This window comes from Glandiceps talaboti, chromosome 11 (genome assembly GCF_964340395.1).
Source record: "Glandiceps talaboti chromosome 11, keGlaTala1.1, whole genome shotgun sequence".
Classification (NCBI taxonomy): Eukaryota; Metazoa; Hemichordata; class Enteropneusta; family Spengelidae; genus Glandiceps; species Glandiceps talaboti.
In genome coordinates, this window is record NC_135559.1 from 2,772,749 (window position 1) to 2,800,000 (window position 27,252).

A 27,252-nucleotide genomic window follows, 5' to 3' on the forward strand; every position below is an offset into this window, starting at 1 on the left:
TTTAGATTAATAATTGTTCACGACATGATGATCCAATCAGTGATATGCAAACATAAACATGTGTCTTTTTGGTAAAAAAAAATCTTTAATTCCAAAACTACTTAGCAGATTGGGCTGAAATTTAATGGAGATGCATCTAGGGATGTATGGACGAAGAAATATTAAGCATATATATAATGATGTCATCAGTGATATGCAAATTAGGTGCAAAAATGTGATTTTGGTCAAAAACATATATCTCAAAAAGTACTTGGTCACCGAGTCTGAAACTTGGTAAGATGTTTCTGGAAGTGTTATTCTGGAGATTTTCGTCAAAAGATTTTGACACAATTGGCCCTAGCAATCATGACCACGCCCATAGCAACAAACAAATGGCAGCATATTTTGGTTAAATAACAACATCATCTAGTAGGTAAGTGAGAAAACATTTAAAAATGTATGCAAATATCCCTAGCAACCATGACCACGCCCATAGCAACAGCCAAAAGGTGGTGTATTTCACAAAGATAACAGGAATTCTTAGACAAGTGAACAAACATTGAAAAAGTGTATGTAAATATACCTAGCAACAAGACCATGCCCATAGCAACAGCCAAATGATCACATATATTGCAAAGATAACAACAGGGATTAATATATAATTGAATAAACATTCAAAAAAATGTATGTATATGTGGCTAGCAACAAAACCCCGCCCATAGAAACAGCCAAATGATCGCGTATATTGCAAAGATAACATCGGGGATTCATAGACAAGTGAACAAACATTCAAAAAATATATGGAAATATGTCTAACAACATGACCATGCCCATAGCAACAGCCAAATAATCACGTACTAGTATATTGCAAAGATAACAACGGGAATAGAAAGACAAATCAATAAACATTCAAAAAATGTATGCAAATGTGCAGAATTTGTTTGTATTCAATAACCATGAGAGTTGTCCCAATAACAAATAGTTCTCCAAAATACCACCCGCTGTTTTGATTACTGTCTTTGTTTTTTTAGAGTCTTTCTCAGAGACGATGTTTGCCAGCTCTTCTTCAGAAATTTCGATGAATCGGGCAAAAGGTTCACTGCTGTGGCCGCTGCTTGCGGTCGTAGTTGCAAACGAGTGAGATGTTTACAATTTGTTGATCTTTGAAAATGTCGTCTGTATTCGCGCACATAGATGACGTCATCATGAGCACAGACAAGAATAGACTACTCTTGTCTGTGTGATGAGGCACTAATTGATGGAACTAGTCCCTTGGGACTAGTTTCATTAATGAGTGCCTGCTACGTCATTTATCATGGAACAGCGTGAGAATGGTCCAGAACATGTGATGTCGCATTGACCAATCACGACCGAGAGTGGAGTATGCGGTGTGTTATAATCTGAAATAGCCCATTTTATCTTCCAGTGCTTACAAGAAATGCCATAGACTACACAATCGTGCCTCCCAATAAAGATGTGTTTCTTCCGATCGGTAACAACTTGCTACTGAGTAGCAACATCAGCCAACAAGTGTCAAATAGACAGCCGTGCATTAATAAAACGGACATAGGTAGGAATTTGTTTCATTGCATTAGAATTTATTAACACTAAGGTTACATTCAGAGGGTGTGTGAAGTTGGCTCCCGTTTCCCGTTTCCTTATTCATCTCCTTATTCGGTTTTTCCTGTCTCCTTATTGGGTTTCTGTCTCCTTATTGGGTTTTCTGTCTCCTTATTGGGTTTTCTGTCTCCTTATTGGGTTTCCTGTCTCCTTATTCGCTCTCTGTCTCCTTATTCGCTCTCTGTCTCCTTATTCGCTCTCTGTCTCCTTATTCGCTACCTGTCTCCTTATTCGAATACCTGTCTCCTTATTCGCTCTCTGTCTCCTTATTCGCTCTCTGTCTCCTTATTCGCTACCTGTCTCCTTATTCGATTTCCTGTCTCCTTATTCGCTCTCTGTCTCCTTATTCGCTCTCTGTCTCCTTATTCGCTCTCTGTCTCCTTATTCGCTACCTGTCTCCTTATTCGATTTCCTGTCTCCTTATTCGCTCTCTGTCTCCTTATTCGCTCTCTGTCTCCTTATTCGCTATCTGTCTCCTTATTCGATTTCCTGTCTCCTTATTCGCTCTCTGTCTCCTTATTCGCTCTCTGTCTCCTTATTCGCTACCTGTCTCCTTATTCGATTTCCTGTCTCCTTATTCGCTCTCTGTCTCCTTATTCGCTCTCTGTCTCCTTATTCGCTCTCTGTCTCCTTATTCGCTACCTGTCTCCTTATTCGATTTCCTGTCTCCTTATTCGCTCTCTGTCTCCTTATTCGCTCTCTGTCTCCTTATTCGCTATCTGTCTCCTTATTCGATTTCCTGTCTCCTTATTCGCTCTCTGTCTCCTTATTCGCTCTCTGTCTCCTTATTCGCTACCTGTCTCCTTATTCGATTTCCTGTCTCCTTATTCGCTCTCTGTCTCCTTATTCGCTACCTGTCTCCTTATTCGATTTCCTGTCTCCTTATTCGCTCTCTGTCTCCTTATTCGCTCTCTGTCTCCTTATTCGCTACCTGTCTCCTTATTCGATTTCCTGTCTCCTTATTCGCTCTGTCTCCTTATTCGCTCTCTGTCTCCTTATTCGCTCTCTGTCTCCTTATTCGCTACCTGTCTCCTTATTCGAATACCTGTCTCCTTATTCGCTCTCTGTCTCCTTATTCGCTCTCTGTCTCCTTATTCGCTACCTGTCTCCTTATTCGATTTTCTGTCTCCTTATTCGCTCTCTGTCTCCTTATTCGCTCTCTGTCTCCTTATTCGCTCTCTGTCTCCTTATTCGCTACCTGTCTCCTTATTCGCTCTCTGTCTCCTTATTCGCTCTCTGTCTCCTTATTCGATTTCCTGTCTCCTTATTCGATTTCCTGTCTCCTTATTCGCTCTCTGTCTCCTTATTCGCTCTCTGTCTCCTTATTCGCTACCTGTCTCCTTATTCGATTTCCTGTCTCCTTATTCGCTCTATGTCTCCTTATTCGCTCTCTGTCTCCTTATTCGCTATCTGTCTCCTTATTCGATTTCCTGTCTCCTTATTCGCTCTCTGTCTCCTTATTCGCTCTCTGTCTCCTTATTCGCTACCTGTCTCCTTATTCGATTTCCTGTCTCCTTATTCGCTCTCTGTCTCCTTATTCGCTCTCTGTCTCCTTATTCGCTACCTGTCTCCTTATTCGATTTCCTGTCTCCTTATTCGCTCTCTGTCTCCTTATTCGCTACCTGTCTCCTTATTCGATTTCCTGTCTCCTTATTCGCTCTGTCTCCTTATTCGCTCTCTGTCTCCTTATTCGCTCTCTGTCTCCTTATTCGCTACCTGTCTCCTTATTCGATTTCCTGTCTCCTTATTCGCTCTCTGTCTCCTTATTCGCTCTCTGTCTCCTTATTCGCTACCTGTCTCCTTATTCGATTTCCTGTCTCCTTATTCGCTCTCTGTCTCCTTATTCGCTCTCTGTCTCCTTATTCGCTACCTGTCTCCTTATTCGATTTCCTGTCTCCTTATTCGCTCGAGATCTCTGTCTCCTTATTCGCTCTCTGTCTCCTTATTCGCTACCTGTCTCCTTATTCGATTTCCTGTCTCCTTATTCGCTCTCTGTCTCCTTATTCGCTCTCTGTCTCCTTATTCGCTACCTGTCTCCTTATTCGCTACCTGTCTCCTTATTCGATTTCCTGTCTCCTTATTCGCTACCTGTCTCCTTATTCGATTTTCTGTCTCCTTATTCGATTTCCTGTCTCCTTATTCGCTCTCTGTCTCCTTATTCGCTACCTGTCTCCTTATTCGATTTTCTGTCTCCTTATTCGATTTCCTGTCTCCTTATTCGCTACCTGTCTCCTTATTCGCTCTCTGTCTCCTTATTCGCTACCTGTCTCCTTATTTGATTTCCTGTCTCCTTTGTCATTTCCTTATTCGATTTCATAGGAAACTACATATTTTCTGTGGAATTATCACATTCTCATATCAAATCTACTTATAATTACCCCCAATCAATTTATTATAATTGTGACGTGACCGAGTGAACAGTTGTTGTTAAATGGTAGCTTAAAGTTATATATGCACGTCAGTTGTTGATGATGTGACTACCTGGTGATATGGGGTCGTATGGGCTTATTCGTCAAGGTATCGCTTGACGCCCAATGTAGATAAACGCACTGCGGAGAGTAGAATACACTTTAAACCACAACGGGTTACGTTTAATTTCTTAAATCAAACATTAACAGCACAATAATAAGTAGCTAGCTGTACGATGTAGTACTAACAAAATAAAAAAAAAGGGGGGGGGGGTAAATAAATTATAAATACTATCCTAAATAGGCTCTCGGCGCGCAAACCGATACCCGTCAGATTAGCGAACTTAGATACTACACCTCGGTGCGCAAACCGAGGGGGGCGACTCGCAACGAATGTTATTCCAGTAGGCAAACCGAAATAAGGACACCTTCGTGTAATTCTAGCACGCAAACTAGAATGGGACGACGAATCTCTAATCTGAAATACGCTCTATATGTCCAGGTACGCAAACCAAGACTGACAACCGTCGATATGGATCTCGACACGCAAATCGAGAGGGCTTCCGATACACAAAAGGGGGCTTTACCTGGATCCTAGGGACGTTCTAAATAGGCGAACGTCTGAGAAAACACTACTAGATACATCTAAGCTATAGAGCCAATCACAGAAAACTAATCTGCATAACTCATCGTAACTATAGAATACAATGTTGCAAAACCTGTATATGTTTACATAGTTGTTAGGGTAACATCACGTACTAAGTAGAAGTGCATGAACTATTATTAGAAATACAAAACTGGGTCTTATCGTATAAAAAGGTCAACGAACGTACGAACATCTAGGGTGAAATATACAACGCGTCAAAAGTAACTAAAAGGCCGAAGTATAAACAAATTGTAAACAGCACTTCAGTTAACGCGGTGTTTAGCATAATAAACACTGTATCCGTTGTCCAATCTAGAACTACGCAATACGTAAAACCGTCACATTATGATCTATGTACCATTTCCTTATTCGGTCCCTGTCTCCATATTCATTTCCTTATTCGGTTTCCATTCCCTTATTCATTTCCCTATACGGTTTCATTGAAAAATACATATTTTACAACATTTTTTATTGACCTTGACAGTCAAGGTCAATATGTATAAAAAAAATATAATCTTTCAAAATCATATGGGTATCCATATTCACCGTACAATGAACATTAATGTGTCAAAATTTTACATGCCCTGTGGCACTTCGACCATCATGGTTGAATAATAAGTTGGAACACTGATTAAATTTAAAGAAACGTTATCATTTATTGTAAAATTATAACATTATGCAATAAATATGCTTGACCTTACATCATACATGCTTCGGGAATGGCTCTTGGGAGATGGGGAATATATTTCACGTAACAAAACTATGATGGCCGAAACGACACTTCAACATTCTAAATTTGGTAATAGTACGTACACACACACATACATACATACATACATACACACACACACACACACATACACACATACATACATACGTACATACATACACACACACACATACATACATACATACATACATACATACATACATACATACATGTACATGCACACACATACATACATACATACATACATACATACATACATACATACATACATACATACACACACACATACATACATACATACATACATACATACATACATACATACATACATACATGTACATATATAACCTTCAGTCCTTTTTCTCACATTTGAGCTGTATTGGCCATCGCACAAAACTGTCTAAATCCCTTTCAAGAAGCTGTATATGAGAAATTATTCCAGCAAGAGTACACACAAGTGGTAATATATGTTGCAGAAAAATGCATCTGTTCACAGAAACATTGTATAACGAGTTTAACTACTAGTATCTTCACTGTAGGCGTAAAGATGATATGTTGATGCAGTTTATACCATACTGTTTGGATGCAAGGATAAGGAGACAGGAAAATATATCGTTATAATAAATTGATTGGGGGTAATTATAGGTAGATTTGATATGAGAATGTGATAAATCCACAGAAAATATGTAAATATGCAGAGAGCGAATAAGGAGACAGGTAGCGAATAAGGAGACAGAGAGCGAATAAGGAGACAGAGAGCGAATAAGGAGACAGGTAGCGAATAAGGAGACAGGTAGCGAATAAGGAGACAGAGAGCGAATAAGGAGACAGGAAATCGAATAAGGAGACAGGTAGCGAATAAGGAGACAGGTAGCGAATAAGGAGACAGGAAATCGAATAAGGAGACAGGAAATCGAATAAGGAGACAGGTAGTGAATAAGGAGACAGAGAGCGAATAAGGAGACAGGAAATCGAATAAGGAGACAGGTAGCGAATAAGGAGACAGAGAGCGAATAAGGAGACAGAGAGCGAATAAGGAGACAGGAAATCGAATAAGGAGACAGATAGCGAATAAGGAGACAGAGAGCGAATAAGGAGACAGGTAGCGAATAAGGAGACAGAGAGCGAATAAGGAGACAGAGAGCGAATAAGGAGACAGGAAATCGAATAAGGAGACAGATAGCGAATAAGGAGACAGAGAGCGAATAAGGAGACAGGAAATCGAATAAGGAGACAGGTAGTGAATAAGGAGACAGAGAGCGAATAAGGAGACAGAGAGCGAATAAGGAGACAGAGAGCGAATAAGGAGACAGAGAGCGAATAAGGAGACAGGAAATCGAATAAGGAGACAGGTAGTGAATAAGGAGACAGAGAGCGAATAAGGAGACAGAGAGCGAATAAGGAGACAGAGAGCGAATAAGGAGACAGGAAATCGAATAAGGAGACAGGAAATCGAATAAGGAGACAGGTAGCGAATAAGGAGACAGAGAGCGAATAAGGAGACAGGAAATCGAATAAGGAGACAGGTAGCGAATAAGGAGACAGAGAGCGAATAAGGAGACAGAGAGCGAATAAGGAGACAGGAAATCGAATAAGGAGACAGATAGCGAATAAGGAGACAGAGAGCGAATAAGGAGACAGAGAGCGAATAAGGAGACAGGAAATCGAATAAGGAGACAGGTAGCGAATAAGGAGACAGAGAGCGAATAAGGAGACAGAGAGCGAATAAGGAGACAGAGAGCGAATAAGGAGACAGGAAATCGAATAAGGAGACAGGTAGCGAATAAGGAGACAGAGAGCGAATAAGGAGACAGAGAGCGAATAAGGAGACAGGAAATCGAATATGGAGACAGGTAGCGAATAAGGAGACAGAGAGCGAATAAGGAGACAGAGAGCGAATAAGGAGACAGGAAATCGAATAAGGAGACAGATAGCGAATAAGGAGACAGAGAGCGAATAAGGAGACAGAGAGCGAATAAGGAGACAGGAAATCGAATAAGGAGACAGGTAGCGAATAAGGAGACAGAGAGCGAATAAGGAGACAGAGAGCGAATAAGGAGACAGAGAGCGAATAAGGAGACAGGAAATCGAATAAGGAGGCAGGTAGCGAATAAGGAGACAGAGAGCGAATAAGGAGACAGAGAGCGAATAAGGAGACAGGTATTCGAATAAGGAGACAGGTAGCGAATAAGGAGACAGAGAGCGAATAAGGAGACAGAGAGCGAATAAGGAGACAGAGAGCGAATAAGGAGACAGGAAATCGAATAAGGAGACAGGTAGCGAATAAGGAGACAGAGAGCGAATAAGGAGACAGAGAGCGAATAAGGAGACAGGAAATCGAATAAGGAGACAGAGAGCGAATAAGGAGACAGAGAGCGAATAAGGAGACAGGAAATCGAATAAGGAGACAGATAGCGAATAAGGAGACAGAGAGCGAATAAGGAGACAGGTAGCGAATAAGGAGACAGAGAGCGAATAAGGAGACAGAGAGCGAATAAGGAGACAGGAAATCGAATAAGGAGACAGATAGCGAATAAGGAGACAGAGAGCGAATAAGGAGACAGGAAATCGAATAAGGAGACAGGTAGTGAATAAGGAGACAGAGAGCGAATAAGGAGACAGAGAGCGAATAAGGAGACAGAGAGCGAATAAGGAGACAGAGAGCGAATAAGGAGACAGGAAATCGAATAAGGAGACAGGTAGTGAATAAGGAGACAGAGAGCGAATAAGGAGACAGAGAGCGAATAAGGAGACAGAGAGCGAATAAGGAGACAGGAAATCGAATAAGGAGACAGGAAATCGAATAAGGAGACAGGTAGCGAATAAGGAGACAGAGAGCGAATAAGGAGACAGGAAATCGAATAAGGAGACAGGTAGCGAATAAGGAGACAGAGAGCGAATAAGGAGACAGAGAGCGAATAAGGAGACAGGAAATCGAATAAGGAGACAGATAGCGAATAAGGAGACAGAGAGCGAATAAGGAGACAGAGAGCGAATAAGGAGACAGGAAATCGAATAAGGAGACAGGTAGCGAATAAGGAGACAGAGAGCGAATAAGGAGACAGAGAGCGAATAAGGAGACAGAGAGCGAATAAGGAGACAGGAAATCGAATAAGGAGACAGGTAGCGAATAAGGAGACAGAGAGCGAATAAGGAGACAGAGAGCGAATAAGGAGACAGGAAATCGAATAAGGAGACAGGTAGCGAATAAGGAGACAGAGAGCGAATAAGGAGACAGAGAGCGAATAAGGAGACAGGAAATCGAATAAGGAGACAGATAGCGAATAAGGAGACAGAGAGCGAATAAGGAGACAGAGAGCGAATAAGGAGACAGGAAATCGAATAAGGAGACAGGTAGCGAATAAGGAGACAGAGAGCGAATAAGGAGACAGAGAGCGAATAAGGAGACAGAGAGCGAATAAGGAGACAGGAAATCGAATAAGGAGGCAGGTAGCGAATAAGGAGACAGAGAGCGAATAAGGAGACAGAGAGCGAATAAGGAGACAGGTATTCGAATAAGGAGACAGGTAGCGAATAAGGAGACAGAGAGCGAATAAGGAGACAGAGAGCGAATAAGGAGACAGAGAGCGAATAAGGAGACAGGAAATCGAATAAGGAGACAGGTAGCGAATAAGGAGACAGAGAGCGAATAAGGAGACAGAGAGCGAATAAGGAGACAGGAAATCGAATAAGGAGACAGATAGCGAATAAGGAGACAGAGAGCGAATAAGGAGACAGAGAGCGAATAAGGAGACAGGAAATCGAATAAGGAGACAGGTAGCGAATAAGGAGACAGAGAGCGAATAAGGAGACAGAGAGCGAATAAGGAGACAGAGAGCGAATAAGGAGACAGGAAATCGAATAAGGAGACAGGTAGCGAATAAGGAGACAGAGAGCGAATAAGGAGACAGAGAGAGAATAAGGAGACAGGAAATCGAATAAGGAGACAGGTAGCGAATAAGGAGACAGACAGCGAATAAGGAGACAGAGAGCGAATAAGGAGACATGAAATCGAATAAGGAGACAGATAGCGAATAAGGAGACAGAGAGCGAATAAGGAGACAGAGAGCGAATAAGGAGACAGGAAATCGAATAAGGAGACAGGTAGCGAATAAGGAGACAGAGCGAATAAGGAGACAGAGAGCGAATAAGGAGACAGGTATTCGAATAAGGAGACAGGTAGCGAATAAGGAGACAGAGAGCGAATAAGGAGACAGAGAGCGAATAAGGAGACAGAGAGCGAATAAGGAGACAGGAAATCGAATAAGGAGACAGGTAGCGAATAAGGAGACAGAGAGCGAATAAGGAGACAGAGAGCGAATAAGGAGACAGGAAATCGAATAAGGAGACAGAGAGCGAATAAGGAGACAGAGAGTGAATAAGGAGACAGGAAATCGAATAAGGAGACAGGTAGCGAATAAGGAGACAGAGAGCGAATAAGGAGACAGAGAGCGAATAAGGAGACAGGAAATCGAATAAGGAGACAGGTAGCGAATAAGGAGACAGAGAGCGAATAAGGAGACAGAGAGCGAATAAGGAGACAGAGAGCGAATAAGGAGACAGGAAATCGAATAAGGAGACAGGTAGCGAATAAGGAGACAGAGAGCGAATAAGGAGACAGAGAGAGAATAAGGAGACAGGAAATCGAATAAGGAGACAGGTAGCGAATAAGGAGACAGACAGCGAATAAGGAGACAGAGAGCGAATAAGGAGACATGAAATCGAATAAGGAGACAGATAGCGAATAAGGAGACAGAGAGCGAATAAGGAGACAGAGAGCGAATAAGGAGACAGGAAATCGAATAAGGAGACAGGTAGCGAATAAGGAGACAGAGCGAATAAGGAGACAGAGAGCGAATAAGGAGACAGGTATTCGAATAAGGAGACAGGTAGCGAATAAGGAGACAGAGAGCGAATAAGGAGACAGGTATTCGAATAAGGAGACAGGTAGCGAATAAGGAGACAGAGAGCGAATAAGGAGACAGAGAGCGAATAAGGAGACAGAGAGCGAATAAGGAGACAGGAAATCGAATAAGGAGACAGGTAGCGAATAAGGAGACAGAGAGCGAATAAGGAGACAGAGAGCGAATAAGGAGACAGGAAATCGAATAAGGAGACAGATAGCGAATAAGGAGACAGAGAGCGAATAAGGAGACAGAGAGCGAATAAGGAGACATGAAATCGAATAAGGAGACAGATAGCGAATAAGGAGACAGAGAGCGAATAAGGAGACAGAGAGCGAATAAGGAGACAGGAAATCGAATAAGGAGACAGGTAGCGAATAAGGAGACAGAGCGAATAAGGAGACAGAGAGCGAATAAGGAGACAGGTATTCGAATAAGGAGACAGGTAGCGAATAAGGAGACAGAGAGCGAATAAGGAGACAGAGAGCGAATAAGGAGACAGAGAGCGAATAAGGAGACAGGAAATCGAATAAGGAGACAGGTAGCGAATAAGGAGACAGAGAGCGAATAAGGAGACAGAGAGCGAATAAGGAGACAGGAAATCGAATAAGGAGACAGAGAGCGAATAAGGAGACAGAGAGCGAATAAGGAGACAGGAAATCGAATAAGGAGACAGGTAGCGAATAAGGAGACAGAGAGCGAATAAGGAGACAGAGAGCGAATAAGGAGACAGAGAGCGAATAAGGAGACAGGAAATCGAATAAGGAGACAGGTAGCGAATAAGGAGACAGAGAGCGAATAAGGAGACAGAGAGCGAATAAGGAGACAGGAAATCGAATAAGGAGACAGGTAGCGAATAAGGAGACAGAGAGCGAATAAGGAGACAGAGAGCGAATAAGGAGACATGAAATCGAATAAGGAGACAGATAGCGAATAAGGAGACAGAGAGCGAATAAGGAGACAGAGAGCGAATAAGGAGACAGGAAATCGAATAAGGAGACAGGTAGCGAATAAGGAGACAGAGAGCGAATAAGGAGACAGAGAGCGAATAAGGAGACAGAGAGCGAATAAGGAGACAGGAAATCGAATAAGGAGACAGGTAGCGAATAAGGAGACAGAGAGCGAATAAGGAGACAGAGAGCGAATAAGGAGACAGGTATTCGAATAAGGAGACAGGTAGCGAATAAGGAGACAGAGAGCGAATAAGGAGACAGGTATTCGAATAAGGAGACAGGTAGCGAATAAGGAGACAGAGAGCGAATAAGGAGACAGAGAGCGAATAAGGAGACAGGAAACCCAATAAGGAGACAGAAAACCCAATAAGGAGACAGAAAACCCAATAAGGAGACAGAAACCCAATAAGGAGACAGGAAAAACCGAATAAGGAGATGAATAAGGAAACGGGAAACGGGAGCCAACTTCACACACCCACATTCAGAACGTTTATGTCATGTCATATGTATATTTAGTAGTAGAGAATTATATACTTAATCCAAGGTATAAGGATGTTATGAGTCATTACTCGGAGTTTCACGCTTCTTCTGCGATCATCAGACTGACTTATGTTAAAAATGTTTATTAGGAGATTGTCAAGGTCTATATGTACATGTATGATATTCATTGTATAACAAGATGGTCGGACTAACTGTTGTAGGGGTTTTCTTCTATAGTTGGCGACATAGACATAGTGTTTAATCTCGTGACAACATTTGGAACCAACTCGTTGAGTAATTTGGTTTTTTTCAGCACCTAAGCACGTATACAGACGGTCGACTACAATTCCCTCGTTAATCAGATATTCATATGCAAATATGGACGTTAACCGTGAATGAACACGACCTAAATAACAATGCAGACTCATTTGTCAATTGATAACGTTTAACTTCATTGAAACCATCTGTAATGCTATATGTAAATCTTTCTATTCCACCAATCAAAATTCGTGGTTTGGCTCAGCCACTGCAGGGACCGGTGGTTTTAGAAACAGGTGTTCCCTCAACTTGATAACACCGCACCGTCTTTGGTAGTCTCGCTGCCATACTCGTGACTATCGTCCCTAATCTGTTTATGTATGCCGAGCGGCGCAGCCGCGAGAACAGAGGGACTTGACAAGACTTGACAAGTCACTCTCTTCTCGCAATCCACATGCTTTCGTACGTTGTCTAGCCATAGACCCTCCATAAGGGTCTATGTGGTTGGAGGGTCTATTGGCTAGCCTATTTACTTCATGGTCGAGATACATCCATTAGTCGGATCAGTGGATGTTTACAATCACGGCATAATGCGTTAATTTGGGCAAATAGTGAGTTAGTTCTAGCAAGCTACTAATTAATGCAAAGCTGATAAACTCAGATAAGACAGTGATATCAGGTAGGAAATAGAAAGAAACAGTGAGAGGAAACAGTATTTAAAGCCCCGGCTTTCAATCCCAGTTTCTCGCATTAGTGGCTACTCCGCCCCACAAACATCGCCTTATCTACTATCAGTAAATCGAATGCCTATACATATCAATTTCAAGTTTACTGTCAAAATATACCAAAGACAAGGTGAAGCAGTATCATTATTTTAACTTTTCCACTGCACAATATCGGGAGTGTTCGTGGCCATAGCTAGGTTACCGGTTGTGGAGACAACTAGTTTAGCGTAAGTGGCCTGAAGGGACGCTGTGGACGGCATGCAACGTCTTTTTTTAGTGACACTTTCAATGGAATGGTTTTGAGTTCACCAATACCATGAAAATGTAACGCAAATGGGTGATATTCCGAACTCCGTAACTAAGATTACGGTCCGAGGAGGAAAATGACGTTCTATCGAATCATTGCAATGTTATACTATTGTCTTGTTTAGCAGCTGTTACAGCGGTAGCGAGAGATCAGAGAGTGCTACGGAAGTCGACTTATTGTACCAACTCCGACCGACACGTGCACGCCACTCAAGCAATAGATGTTTGGACACCCTTTTTTACCTCCCCTCCACTGCAGCTAGCATATTATATAGTAATAAAATTCATGTATAAAATGTGTGATAGTGAGGCGCAGATAATATTCAAATATGCAAATAGTAGACGTTCTACCTGAAACAAAAACAGAAATATTTAAACTCACGAAAGGTGCCTCCAAATTTATCACGGCTCGGCGATCGTGCTCCGATCCGACACGTCTTCAACTAGTGCCTCCTCAGAGTACGGAGCCTATATACCTAAAGCTATTGCACACCATTATTTCAGATTCCGATTGCAGGGTCAATTTTTAGTCTTTATCACGATGCTATATGATATGACAGTTTGTTGTGTCATATGTCCCTCCTAACAGCAACTCCATGCACCTATGACTGAGTGGCCCTATTTTTTCTGTTTCTCATTACTGTACCATATTACAAATATGGGTCGGTCGGTCGATTAAAAAATTCATCATCATGTAGTTGCTACTCTTCTCTTTTCCTCCTTGATGTTTTCTTTTTATGTGATTTTTGTTGTTAATGTCGGGGGTTGAAACTTTGGGTCGGCCGGATAATGAAAAACAGAAAAAAAGAATAGGGTGACCCTAATAAATTGAAGTATGTCAGACAACAATTTAGCATTTCATGATCATCTGTACCCCTATTTCCCCACCCCTCCTCTTGTAATTACTGAAGGCCCCATACTTGGCCATATTCTGGGACTGAAGTATTATCCCTCATGTCGATGCTATGGATATGGAGCCATGTGTACAATCTATCTGGTAAATTCAAAACAACAAGTATATAAACTCGATGATCTACTTTTATTAACGACTCTCTAAAATCCAAAGAATCATATTTTCTAGTCAATCCAGGCTTATCATGAATTTTGACTTTTATATTATTTGTATCCAAGCAATAGTAAAAAATTAAAAGATAAATTATTTTTAAAAAAAATATTTTATCCACAATTTAGGAGGAACCACTCTTGTTGCCTGTGCAAAAAGCTCGTCTGGCATTCTTGAAGTGATAGAAGATATTTGGATGCTTCCTATACAAGCTAACAGCGCCGAAACCGTAGTATACGAGTGGTGGGACTACGGAAATGTAGAGGTTAATTCAAAGACACTAATCAAACCTATTTGTAAGTTCATACGATGGGAATTTAGCTATTTATTGAATGTGTTTATTTCATATATATAAGTGAATCCGTGAATTCTCGTGAATCCATGACATTAAGTGGCCAAGTGATATGATATACCTATTGAAAATCTCAAATAGAACAGAGATATTTCGGCAAAATCTCCATATGTGTTTTCTAAATATCTGGATAAATTTCACCCAATTGCGAAATTTTCAAAATCGAACATGAATGTACACAAGACCATTCAATTTCCGAAAAGATAAAACCCTCTCAGCCATTCATTTAGTGGCCATCCATTCCTTGCTATGCGATCTCTCAAAAGGTGCCACCAATTGTGGATTACAATCCGTTACCTTTAGTGGCCATTAATTCCTCGCTATGCAATCTCTCAGATGTGCTACCAATTACGGATTACGAATGATCGTCTGTTAGTAACGTATTGTAAACTGTAAATCAGTCAATAGGCTATTCGCTCAATCGGTTTTTGCAATATCACTGTGACATATGAATCCGTGACATCAAGTGTCCAAGATCCCTGTGTTTCAAATAGTCGATAACGCGTCTAACGGAAGTTGCCGAACAATGCCAAACGTCAGTTCGGCCAATCAGTCAGTCAGTCTGTCTAGTGTTTCAGTTCAAACAATAGATACAGGCACTATTGCTCCATGGATAAGTGGCGCGACTGTGGTAAAAGTAACTTCGTCATTTAATTACTGACATCAACAAAACAGTGTACCACTTTGAGAGAATTTTAGGATTCAGATACATTCAGATATTGTATTCATTAACACCAACTAATAAATAACACATATGTGAAATAACATTAGTTATGAAATTTCAATGTTTGTTAGATGTATATGTTGAGCAACAGCTTGGATGTTACATCATCGAAATGAATAATGCCATTTTAATAGTGCAAATTAGGGATGCGTTATGCTGGTTACATCAGTGGTATCTATCAATCAATCAATCAATCAATCAATCAATCAATCAATCAATCAATCAATCAATCAATCAATCAATCAATCGTTTATTCAGTACTCGGCCAAAAAATACAAACCTTAAATATACAAAAATGAACGGATCACTAGAAAGTATAAAATTTGTCAGGCCCTTTATGCCTCAGAGTTTCTACTAGCATCTGAGTTAAGTAGCATAAAATATATATCTACTAAGTTTTCTGAGAGTGTCAACCTTTCGAGACGACAGAAGTAATACAAATTTGTGTTGCAGTGGGGATTATAAAAGTAATTGGCAATATATTTTGACCTTATACAAGTATAAAATGGGCATGCAAGTAAAAGTGGCATTCATCCTCTACTTGATTTAAATTACACATTTCACAAAATCTCTCTACTCTTGGAGTATCATTCCAACGACCAATTTCGATTTTCAAAGTATGTGTTGAGGTTCTAAATCTACAAAGCATCAGTTTGAATATTGGTTTATCAAGAGAGGTTAAATAAGGTTCTAGAGACAATTCCTTTTTAAATGAAGCATAACAATCAAGTTTTCTAGACATATTCATACTTTCAGACCATAATTGTATATCAATATCATTGCATCTCTGTTTAAATATTTTTAAGAATCTCAATTCATCACCAACACCTTGTTGATCCCATACCTCCCCAAAGCCATAGCTTTGGAGTAAATGTCTAACAACTCTAGCCAAAAAATTATATTTAACCATGTCAATTTTTAAACTCGTAACATCTGCGTACAAGTCTTTCATCATCCATTTTCAAAATCCTCAACCAATATTTTACAATTCTACAGTATCTATAAACCTTTAAGGTAACTCTTCCCAATTCTCCTCTTATGGCGACGATAGGGGTGTTGTTATACAATTGCAGAATGTAACGTAACATCTTGTTGTGAGTCTTTTCAATATCGCCAGCAGGATGGAAACCCCACACTTCAGAACCATAAAGGAGAATTTTACAATCAAAAGATTTCAAAAAAAGCTACATTAGTGGGTAAAGTACCATATCTATGCAGACTACGTATAAAACTGTATAGAACTCTATTTGCTTGTTCACTTAAAGTTTTGGGCTTGGAACCATTTGCCAGTGGTATCTATCGGACATATGTGTTATGTTATGTTATGCTATCATTACTTTTTCATTGAGGTACGATGAAATCATTAGCTACAATCAATGGTATATAATTGGAACAGTGAACTGTTGATAAGACGCGGTCGCGGGGTCCATCGGAACAACATCAACAAACCACAGAATGATATTCCATCTTTTTTTCGCTCACTACGCACTATCGACCCGACGTGAAAACCTGAACTGGACGAAGGGTATTTTAGTGATTCAGAAACTCTTGGCTTCAGAATACTCCGTATAATAGATTTTGTATTTTTAATATAGGGTTAATATGCATTCTCCTATTTTCGTCATTTAAGATTATGATTCGACTCCCTGGACGATAATGTCGAAAACTAACAGGGACGTGTTGGTATTAAGTCGCTTATCCCAACGAGGACTTAAAGACATATCATTGTGGAATGCCACATCTGACAACATTATTGCAAGTGCCTGGACAACGGAGAATATTGCATACTACTGTCATATGTACAGAAAAGACTTACATGGACACATTTCCGTCGCAATGAAGGCAGGCTTCTTCTACATTTTATATAGGAATATGTCCTGTTTTGTAGCAGGGTCATATCGACTAGTGAAAACATTCAGTATAAGACAAGAAACACACATTACCAATATCTCCTTGAAAGTAGCAGTGCAAGGTAATGTCTATTAATCTAATCTAATCTAATCTAATCTAATCTAACCTAATCTAATCTAATCTAATCTAACCTAACCTAACCTAATCTAATCTAATCTAATCTATGTTACAGTAATGTAATATACTGCAATATATGTTATGATATAAAGAAGCAATAAACCACCCCTTGGGGATGGTATACCCCGAAGTTTTTTGACAAGTTTACGACGTATATGCATAAGCATAAATTCATAATATTACCAAAGCCCTATAATTTCCAAACTCATTGCATTAGGGTAGCTCAGCATAAACATATTGCGTCGTTCTTGACCCTAACAAAAAGAGGCATGTCATGTACGTAAATCGAGTCTTACATAAGACCATTAACAAATGAACTTGCACGTGTTGTACAAAATAAACCAAACTACATATATGAATTTGCTGATGCTCATGCGAATAATGTATGTTATCAACTGGTCAAAATGTATGTATGTATGTATGTATGTATGTATGTATGTATGTATGTATGTATGTATGTATGTATGTATGTGTGTGTGTGTGGGGGGGGTATGTATGTGGGGGTGGGTATGTATGTATGTATGTATGTATGTATGTATGTACGTATGTGTGTATGTATGTATGTATGTATGTATGTATGTATGTATGTATGTATGTATGTGGGGGTGGGTATGTATATATGTAGATAAGTAGGTAGGCTGGTAGGTAGGAAGCTGTGTAGGTATCTATATAAGGTAATGTATTTTAAAGGTATTTCATCAATTGATTAAAATGAACAATTTGTTTCTTCTCGTTGTTTCCTAGGTTCTTTAGATGCTAAAATCTTTGCGAGCAGTGAGCAGCCCATGCATGGAGAAACTGTAGTATTAAAGTGTATCACTGATACTGAAAGTGCTAAAAAGAATTGGATGTTCAAGCATACGTCCCTTGGGGTGAGTATGGGAATCAATAATTTTTAACACGCCTTGCTTGTTTTACACGATAACAGACTCTAGAAAGCAAGGTTTATTCATTTTGAATACGTTGATCTTTAAGAAAGTAAAACTGAAGTGCATTTATCTCAACATCAAGCCATTAAAAATCAAAACGAAGTAATCGTTCAGAAGTGTCCTTGTTTGCACATTGCGAAATCACATGAATGCGCAGTTGTATGCTTTAAAGTATCAAGGGGGTGGTTAGTTTCTTCGACCAGGGACGGTGGGTTTTCATCGGTACAACAAAAGGTAGTCTATCAGCTAGCCCTCGGATGTTCTTCCGATAAAATACGACACACAGCCGAACAACACTATCGAGGATGGAACATCCGAGTCGGGCAAGCCCTCACATGCGAACTTCGTTCGCTTATAGTTATAGCATCGAAAGTAAGCCCGAACGTCTAGCAGCAAGACTAAACAAAAGGTCTCTTATCCCATTAATATGCTGGGGTAATTTATCATCCTGACATAGCGAGTACACTGTACAAGATAGCATTATCATCATATACCACCGATCAATACTTAAACATGGGGTTGCAATGTTCAACAAAAGTGTTGTAGTATCTTGAGGATGTCAGTGTCAACCGCCGTTGGGTGAGCCCCTCTTGTCCAGGTTCCCGTTGTAAACTTATTAGCTTTGTACAGATTTATTTCGTACTGTTTGTTTGTTTTCCAATAAGACTGGCGTCTCCAGCTAGAAGCCTGCTTTACACATTTTTACACCATCCATAGCAATTGAAGCAACGAGGTCATAGTTTTGTCAAGTTAAACTTAATGTAAGCATTGACATTATTTACACGACATGTATAGTAATTAGTACCATAGGCAATATATGAATAAGTTGTCGTTAAAGTGAAACAAAAACGTAGTAGATTTTATCTTAGCTGCATTCATTTAATACTTAGGAAACCTAAAATGTCATTTTCAAAAACCCTGCCTAGCGTATCGAGCAATCTCTCTAAACAAGAGTTACGACAATTTGCAAAGTGGTGGGCTCGATTTTCTACGATTTCTCCCCACTGTATAGTCAAATACCTTTATGTGACACAACATTCCCTTCTTACCACCTACAGTGGTACTGTAAATTAATATTATTGGAGCGTTGATATAAGCATGATGGCGTTATCACATCCTCACATCACTTACTTTCAGACTGGGTATGTAGTAAACTGCATGAACGCGAACTAACCAATACAATTACAATCACTTGTCGCTGTGTGATACATTACTTACTACTAATATGCTCACCCTTTCCCCAGCAGGATATTTACCAAGATTTTTGGTAGATTATGTTCATTTGACTAGACGTGGAGGCAGACAGACATACAGACAGACAGACAGACAGACAGACAGACAGATAGATAGACAGACAGACAGACAGACAGACAGACAGACAGACGGACGGACAGACAGACAGACAGACAGACAGACAGACAGACAGACAGACAGACAGACAGACAGACAGACAGACAGACAAACAGATTGTAGAAAATCGCACCAACCACGTATAGCATTTAGACTACGAAAATTGGTAAATATGACTTATGTTAGAGGAGGCCTACAGTGCCCAGGGATGAAACATTAAGTGAAATAACTGTTACAATGTTAGAAGCTTTACTTTGCTCTCACAACTGGTTTCAACATCGTGTGGCCATTGTTTATTTATTTGCCATAGAAAGAATGAATTCGTCACAGTATACCATACAATACAGAAATTGCACAACACATCTGTATAGAATACAATTGAGAGTTCTATGGCCGGAAAACAGGGAAAAGCTAAAGTGTAGCTTGTAAAAATCTGTTTCCCGAGTTTGGTACTTTACAATTCGTAGTACAATGAGAAATAATGAGGGCTTTCCAAAAGAAGAATGTAAATTTTCATTACAATTGCTCTACAGTAACTATGAAGTACGGAATAATTACAAAATACCGTATTTACACAAGAAAAATAATAGTTCAGTCAAAAGATATAAAACAGGTGGAAGGAAACATATAATAAAACTATACATATACTTTGGAATGTTGCAACAACTGGTAAAGTTTGATGCATCCACAGGCCAAAATTTGATAAGGCTGGTAATGTCTACAGAATATGTAAGTTTATTGTCTGATAGGAAAATACTCTTTAATCGCTTATTTAAAAGCAATTCTGTTGGTGATGTTTCATGATCATGTTTGGATCTTCTAGGGCATATTTGATATTTTGACTCGATTTCAGAGAGGTTGTATGATGCAGTGTCGGTGAAATTACTTTCCTACGTCCCCTAAACATAACGAAATTCAGTTAAGACAAAAACCAGTCTCGCCTTTCTCCCCTTTTAAGTGTCTAGCTTTATATGAGATCTTGCCATGCCGTTCTTCTTGTTGCGCATATTTTCTTGAATTTATTCAGTTAAGGACGTAGATAAGAAAAGGAGACAGAAAAAAAGGAGTTTAGACTACTCATGCCATTGTAGAAAAAAATTGTTATTCCGTCACGAAACACAGTTACGGAGCTCCATGTTGAAACTTTCAAAAAGGGTGTGACCCCCACCCCGTGTAAATTTCACAGATAGGCTTACCAACACAACACAGAGGAAGCTGGCTGGTCATTAATTTTTCGGATGATCATGTGATAATAACAAGGCCTCGAGACACCCGGGGTCTATGCGCTTGTGCTTGTGGTGTGATATTTTGTACTTTCACAAGCTTTATCGTAAATGTACCACCAGAGTACGATACTCGCATAGTGTTCTACTTTATTAATAATTATAACATGTCTATGTATGTATGTATGTATGTATGTATGTATGTATGTATGTATGTATGTATGTATGTATGTATGTATGTATGTATGTATGTATGTGTGTATGTCTATGTATGTATGTATGTATGTATGTATGTATGTATGTATGTGTGTATGTCTATGTATGTATGTATGTATGTATGTATGTATGTATGTATGTATGTATGTATGTATGTATGCATGCATGCATGCATGTGTGTATGTATGTATGTATGTATGTATGTATGTATGTATGCGTGTATGTGTGTGTGTATGTGTGTGTGTGTGTGTGTGTGTATGTGTGTGTGTGTGTGTGTGTGTGTGTGTGTGTGTGTGTGTGTGTGTGTGTTCATCAGTAAACTTGTACATGAGCGTGCGACCGTTCCCGGTGACCCCTTTTATCACGTGTGGAATCTGTGTAAATCAGCGAAAATTAAATCTTTCCTGTATCTAGATAGAGTATGTAAAGAAAGTGATAGAGACCATATGATAGACATTAAATCGCGTGTACAGTTAAAAGCTGGCTCAAAGTTTGTATCCTACAGAACAGAGATTAATCCGGACTTGTTGATTCATAATGTATATACATTATCTACATTATCAGAACATCAACGAATTGACTTTACGCGACTTCGTACCTCTTCGCATAATCTTGCCATTGAGACCGGCCGATGGACTCAACCAATTACGTATACCACGTGATGCACGCATTTGTAGTTGTGGCGAGGTACAAAGTGAGGCTCGTGTAATACTGAATTGTCCACAATCAGATCACATAAGACAAGCCAACACAGGTGTCAGCATTGTTTCATTAAAATACGTTTTTTGTAAAACGGATATTGTTACCATGGTCAAAATCTCATACCATGGTCATCACTGAGACATTCTTAAAATCTATGACCAAAGATAATCTCAAACTGCTTATTATAGCTTGTCCCCCGTCCATATATGAAAATGTCCATAAACACTGTCGTAAATCCGAAGTGTTTAAAATTTTCAGTGTTTTTTGACTCCAGGTCTGAACTTGTAATATAATTATGTGCCATCTGCCTTTGGTTGACCCTCTGTACTTATCGACTTTTACTTTAATGTGTTAAATTTATGTTAGCGGTACCATTGCCTTGGGTTATGTGTATCTACATCTAAAAAGTACAGTGAATAAAATAACTAACTAACTAACTATGTATGTATGTATGTATGTATGTATGTATGTATGTATGTATGTATGTATGTATGTACGTACATACGTATGTATGTATGTATGTATGTATGTATGTATGTATGTATGTATGTATTATGCAAAACAGTTTCAAACGTCACCTTTAACCTGTCTTCTAATTTAAAACAACAGATTTATGATAGAGATGACATGTCCGTAAGCAGCAATGGAACATTATACATTCAAAGAATACAACAAAAACACACTGGTACATATAGTTGTCAAGTAGTATATAAACAATGCCATGCGGTTGAAAGTAGTCCAATCTATCTGGATGGTAAGTACTATAAATTCTATTGCCCTGTAACAGTAACGTTTCGTCGATGTCAAAATATTAATGAATGTGTTATATATTCCTTCTTTATCAGTACAACCATGTAATGTCTGCAGTACGACTGAAAATTTGTTTTCCAAAATGACAACGGGATCATTATTAACTTTGTGTGACGATCAAGGGGATGCTGTATCAAGCAAATACTGGTTGTTTTTCCTCCTTCTGGTACCCATAATAACAATTGCCATATACTACAAGATGGTAAGCAGTTGTAACGCCTTCACCTTAGTATGAAAAAAAAGATATTTTAGTTAATTACTTAATCTTTTAAGAGTAAACCATATATAGCGGAAAAGATAACATTTTCAAGTATAGATTTTGAATTCATGATTTTTCACTTGAAGGATGATAATACAATGATATCAAAGTTATGTATTTGACTATCCAATTACCAGGCCATCTAGTGTCACACGACGCAATACATAAATATGTAATACATCAAAACACTATAGACATACAGAAAGAAGTACCTACCATCTTATTTACCTATCACCCTGCCTATCAATCAGCTACATCCATTTGCACACAAATTTACTCACATGCACAAAACAAACACCTACGCCCGTAAATTACAAATACATAAATACACACATGCATGCTTGAAAGTTGATAAAAATGAACCATTCAAAAGGTTCCCTTCGCTAGAATACATAGTTACTTATTGATCGCTAATAAGTAAATTCTGTTCATTCGTCAAAACTCCGGATTTTATAAGATTATCTCTTTTTTAGAGAAAGTCATCTCAACAACCCGAGCCCTGCTTTCCTGAACCTCCAATCACTAATGATCCTGGTTTGGTAAGTGTACGACTATCTGAACACAGGACACCAATGATCTACATTACAAATATTATCAATTTCATTCTAGGAGCACTACATGTATATGGTGATAAGCTATTTAAATACTAAAAGATGTCAGCGAGGACAATATCACAATTTAGTGCCTGCACGAGGGCTGGCACTCTTTACCAGAATGTTAATGACTTTGAAATATCAAAATTTTAGGAAAGAATGCCAACCCGAGAGCAGGTACTATATTGTGATATTGTAAGAGCGCGTGTGTTTTTTACACCGTCAACTCATTCATCTAACCACTCATCGTTCTTCATCATTCGTCATCGATAGGAAAGTTTCCCTTTCATGGTGCATTTCCAATCTGTACGTGCAGATAACCATTGAATGTGGACATGGCATTATTTGTAGGAGCTCGAGTACAGTTCATTTCTAATTATATTTATTTGATTTCTACAAGAAGTAAGCTTGTATGTCTCACTGTACATGCTGTAGTAACAATAATTAAATAATATTATATAATGATTATTTTAATAATAATCAAGTTTATTTGAATATTAACCATCCTACACACCAACCTTAATTTATACTCTTTGGCGTTTTTACAACATTTCTGGTTTTTGCTTTATTTCTTCTCGTATGTGTGTATGCGTATGTATGTATGTATGTGCGTGCGTGTGTGTGTGTGTGTATGAGTGTGCGTGAATGCGTGCTGTGTTTATTTTTGACTTAATTTTCTTCGTTGCGTCCATTTAATGAATTTGAATTAATCTAAAATTGAATGTACGGGCCATGGACACGACTAGTTCTGCTGAACTATTTTCATGGTCCCCATTAGATAACACATGTATATTTCCTTTGTCCAATTTGTTTGAAAGTGTAATGTATTATTTATTTATTTATTTATTGTTTTGTTTTTTGTTATCTGATGAAATAAACTTCAATTCAATTCAATTCAATTCAAGAGGGAGTTTCCTATGCCGAGTTCAAATAAAGGGGGAATTCTATGAACATCCGTTGCCATGGTAACCCAAATTACCATAATATGTGGATTATTTTTTCAAATTTTGACATAAAACATAGAAAAATTTAAATTTATTAAAAATATTTCCTTGCTTTTGGCTTGTGTGAGTCGGTGCAATCCAATGTAACAGATACTGTGTAAAATATGATAGCTATTTCCATGGAAACATACAGGAAGCTAAAAAATGTTGTTTTGGTAAAATATTTTCCGCTGACAAAGTAATGTTATGAATTTAATTATAATCAGGTTTATGTGCATATTGACCACCCAATATGCGGTCATTTGTTGTACTGAGTACAAAAATTTACCATTCTATGAAAATCAGTTGCCACGGTAACAAAATCACACTCGTTAAAGAATGGCCACAGAGCACATTGCAAGCACATTGGTCCTTACGTTGCGGAAGTGATAGTGAGGGGGTATATGAATTTGAATCTATACATTTTCATTTTTAGGATGAAATCAGTTACCTTACCTAAGTTGAACCTAACTAAAGTATAACTCAAACCACCATATACAGAATTATTCTAACAATTGACGGATACCAATTTTCTAATCACGTTTTCGGTTTATTATACGTTTAGGCATACCTGTCTATATATGACTTAATTAAACATAGTATTCACACGGTTGAGTAGTATGCACGCTTTTTTGTGACTGATGAGTGTGTGTGTGTGTGGGGGGGTGTATGTGCATGCGTGTGCTTATGCGTGCGTGCGTACCTGTATGCGTGCGTTTTGCGTGTGTGCGTGTGGGGGGGATATAGTTGACTACGCACCTATCTTTACTTATAAGCTGCATGCTGATATATTAAAAACATCGATTGCATCCTACTTTCTTTGAACATCGTTTTAGGAACTTGACGCCCCATCAACAACAACTCCTTTCCTTAGCCAAGATCCAGATAAGCCGGTAAGTACACATTTTTATCCTTGCATTTCTCCGGACAGGAAATAATTATTTATCAATGTGTCTTAGCAGTTATAAAACATCTGTATCCATTTCATTTCATTTCATTTCATTTCATTTCATTTCATTTCATTCCATTCCATTCCATTTCATTTCATTTCATTTCATATCATTTCATTTCATTTCATTTCATTCCATTTCATTTCATTTCATTACATTTCATTTCGTTTCATCTCATTTCATTTCATTTCATTTCATTTCATTTTATTTCGTTTCATTTCATTTCATTTCATTTCATTCCATTTCATTTCATTTCATTTCATTTCATTTCATTTCTTTTCATTTCATTTCATTTCATTTCATTTCGTTTCATTTCATTACATTTCATTTCATTTCATTTCATTTCTTTTCATTTCATTACATTTCATTTCATTTCATCTCATTTCATTTCATTTCAATGCATTTCATTTCATTTCATTTCATTTCATTTCATTTCATTTCATTTCATTTCATTTCATTTCATTTCATTCAAACACACATGCATGCTTGAAAGTTGATAAAAAATGAACCATTCAAAAGGTTCCCTTCGCATCGATTGCATCCTACTTTCTTTGAACATCGTTTTAGGAACTTGACGCCCCATCAACAACAACTCCTTTCCTTAGCCAAGATCCAGATAAGCCGGTAAGTACACATTTTTATCCTTGCATTTCTCCGGACAGGAAATAATTATTTATCAATGTGTCTTAGCAGTTATAAAACATCTGTATCCATTTCATTTCATTTCATTTCATTTCATTTCATTTCATTTCATTCCATTCCATTCCATTTCATTTCATTTCATTTCATATCATTTCATTTCATTTCATTTCATTCCATTTCATTTCATTTCATTACATTTCATTTCGTTTCATCTCATTTCATTTCATTTCATTTCATTTCATTTTATTTCGTTTCATTTCATTTCATTTCATTTCATTTCATTCCATTTCATTTCATTTCATTTCATTTCATTTCATTTCTTTTCATTTCATTTCATTTCATTTCATTTCGTTTCATTTCATTACATTTCATTTCATTTCATTTCATTTCTTTTCATTTCATTACATTTCATTTCATTTCATCTCATTTCATTTCATTTCAATGCATTTCATTTCATTTCATTTCATTTCATTTCATTTCATTTCATTTCATTTCATTTCATTTCATTTCATTTCATTCAAACACACATGCATGCTTGAAAGTTGATAAAAAATGAACCATTCAAAAGGTTCCCTTCGCATCGATTGCATCCTACTTTCTTTGAACATCGTTTTAGGAACTTGACGCCCCATCAACAACAACTCCTTTCCTTAGCCAAGATCCAGATAAGCCGGTAAGTACACATTTTTATCCTTGCATTTCTCCGGACAGGAAATAATTATTTATCAATGTGTCTTAGCAGTTATAAAACATCTGTATCCATTTCATTTCATTTCATTTCATTTCATTTCATTTCATTTCATTCCATTCCATTCCATTTCATTTCATTTCATTTCATATCATTTCATTTCATTTCATTTCATTCCATTTCATTTCATTTCATTACATTTCATTTCGTTTCATCTCATTTCATTTCATTTCATTTCATTTCATTTTATTTCGTTTCATTTCATTTCATTTCATTTCATTCCATTTCATTTCATTTCATTTCATTTCATTTCATTTCTTTTCATTTCATTTCATTTCATTTCATTTCGTTTCATTTCATTACATTTCATTTCATTTCATTTCATTTCTTTTCATTTCATTACATTTCATTTCATTTCATCTCATTTCATTTCATTTCAATGCATTTCATTTCATTTCATTTCATTTCATTTCATTTCATTTCATTTCATTTCATTTCATTTCATTCAAACACACATGCATGCATGCATGCATGCATGCATGCATGCATGCATGCATGCATGCTTGAAAGTTGATAAAAAATGAACCATTCAAAAGGTTCCCTTCGCTAGAATACATAGTTACTTATTGATCGCTAATAAGTAAATTCTGTTCATTCGTCAAAACTCCGGATTTTATAAGATTATCTCTTTTTTAGAGAAAGTCATCTCAACAACCCGAGCCCTGCTTTCC

At 38.2% G+C, this 27,252-nt stretch overlaps 1 protein-coding gene across 1 annotated transcript in view; it reads left to right on the forward strand.

Moving 5' to 3' along the window:
* The first annotated feature begins 22,488 nt into the window (after positions 1-22,488).
* Positions 22,489-27,252, forward strand: part of LOC144442658 (uncharacterized) — a 13,023-nt gene continuing 8,259 nt past the window's right edge. Inside the window, exons 1-6 of the mRNA XM_078132036.1 lie at positions 22,489-22,608; positions 23,139-23,204; positions 25,078-25,134; positions 25,759-25,815; positions 26,450-26,506; positions 27,218-27,252. The exon at positions 27,218-27,252 is cut by the window's right edge and continues 31 nt beyond it. Coding sequence (XP_077988162.1) covers positions 22,489-22,608; positions 23,139-23,204; positions 25,078-25,134; positions 25,759-25,815; positions 26,450-26,506; positions 27,218-27,252 — 392 coding nt within the window. The remainder of the gene's footprint in view (positions 22,609-23,138; positions 23,205-25,077; positions 25,135-25,758; positions 25,816-26,449; positions 26,507-27,217) is intronic.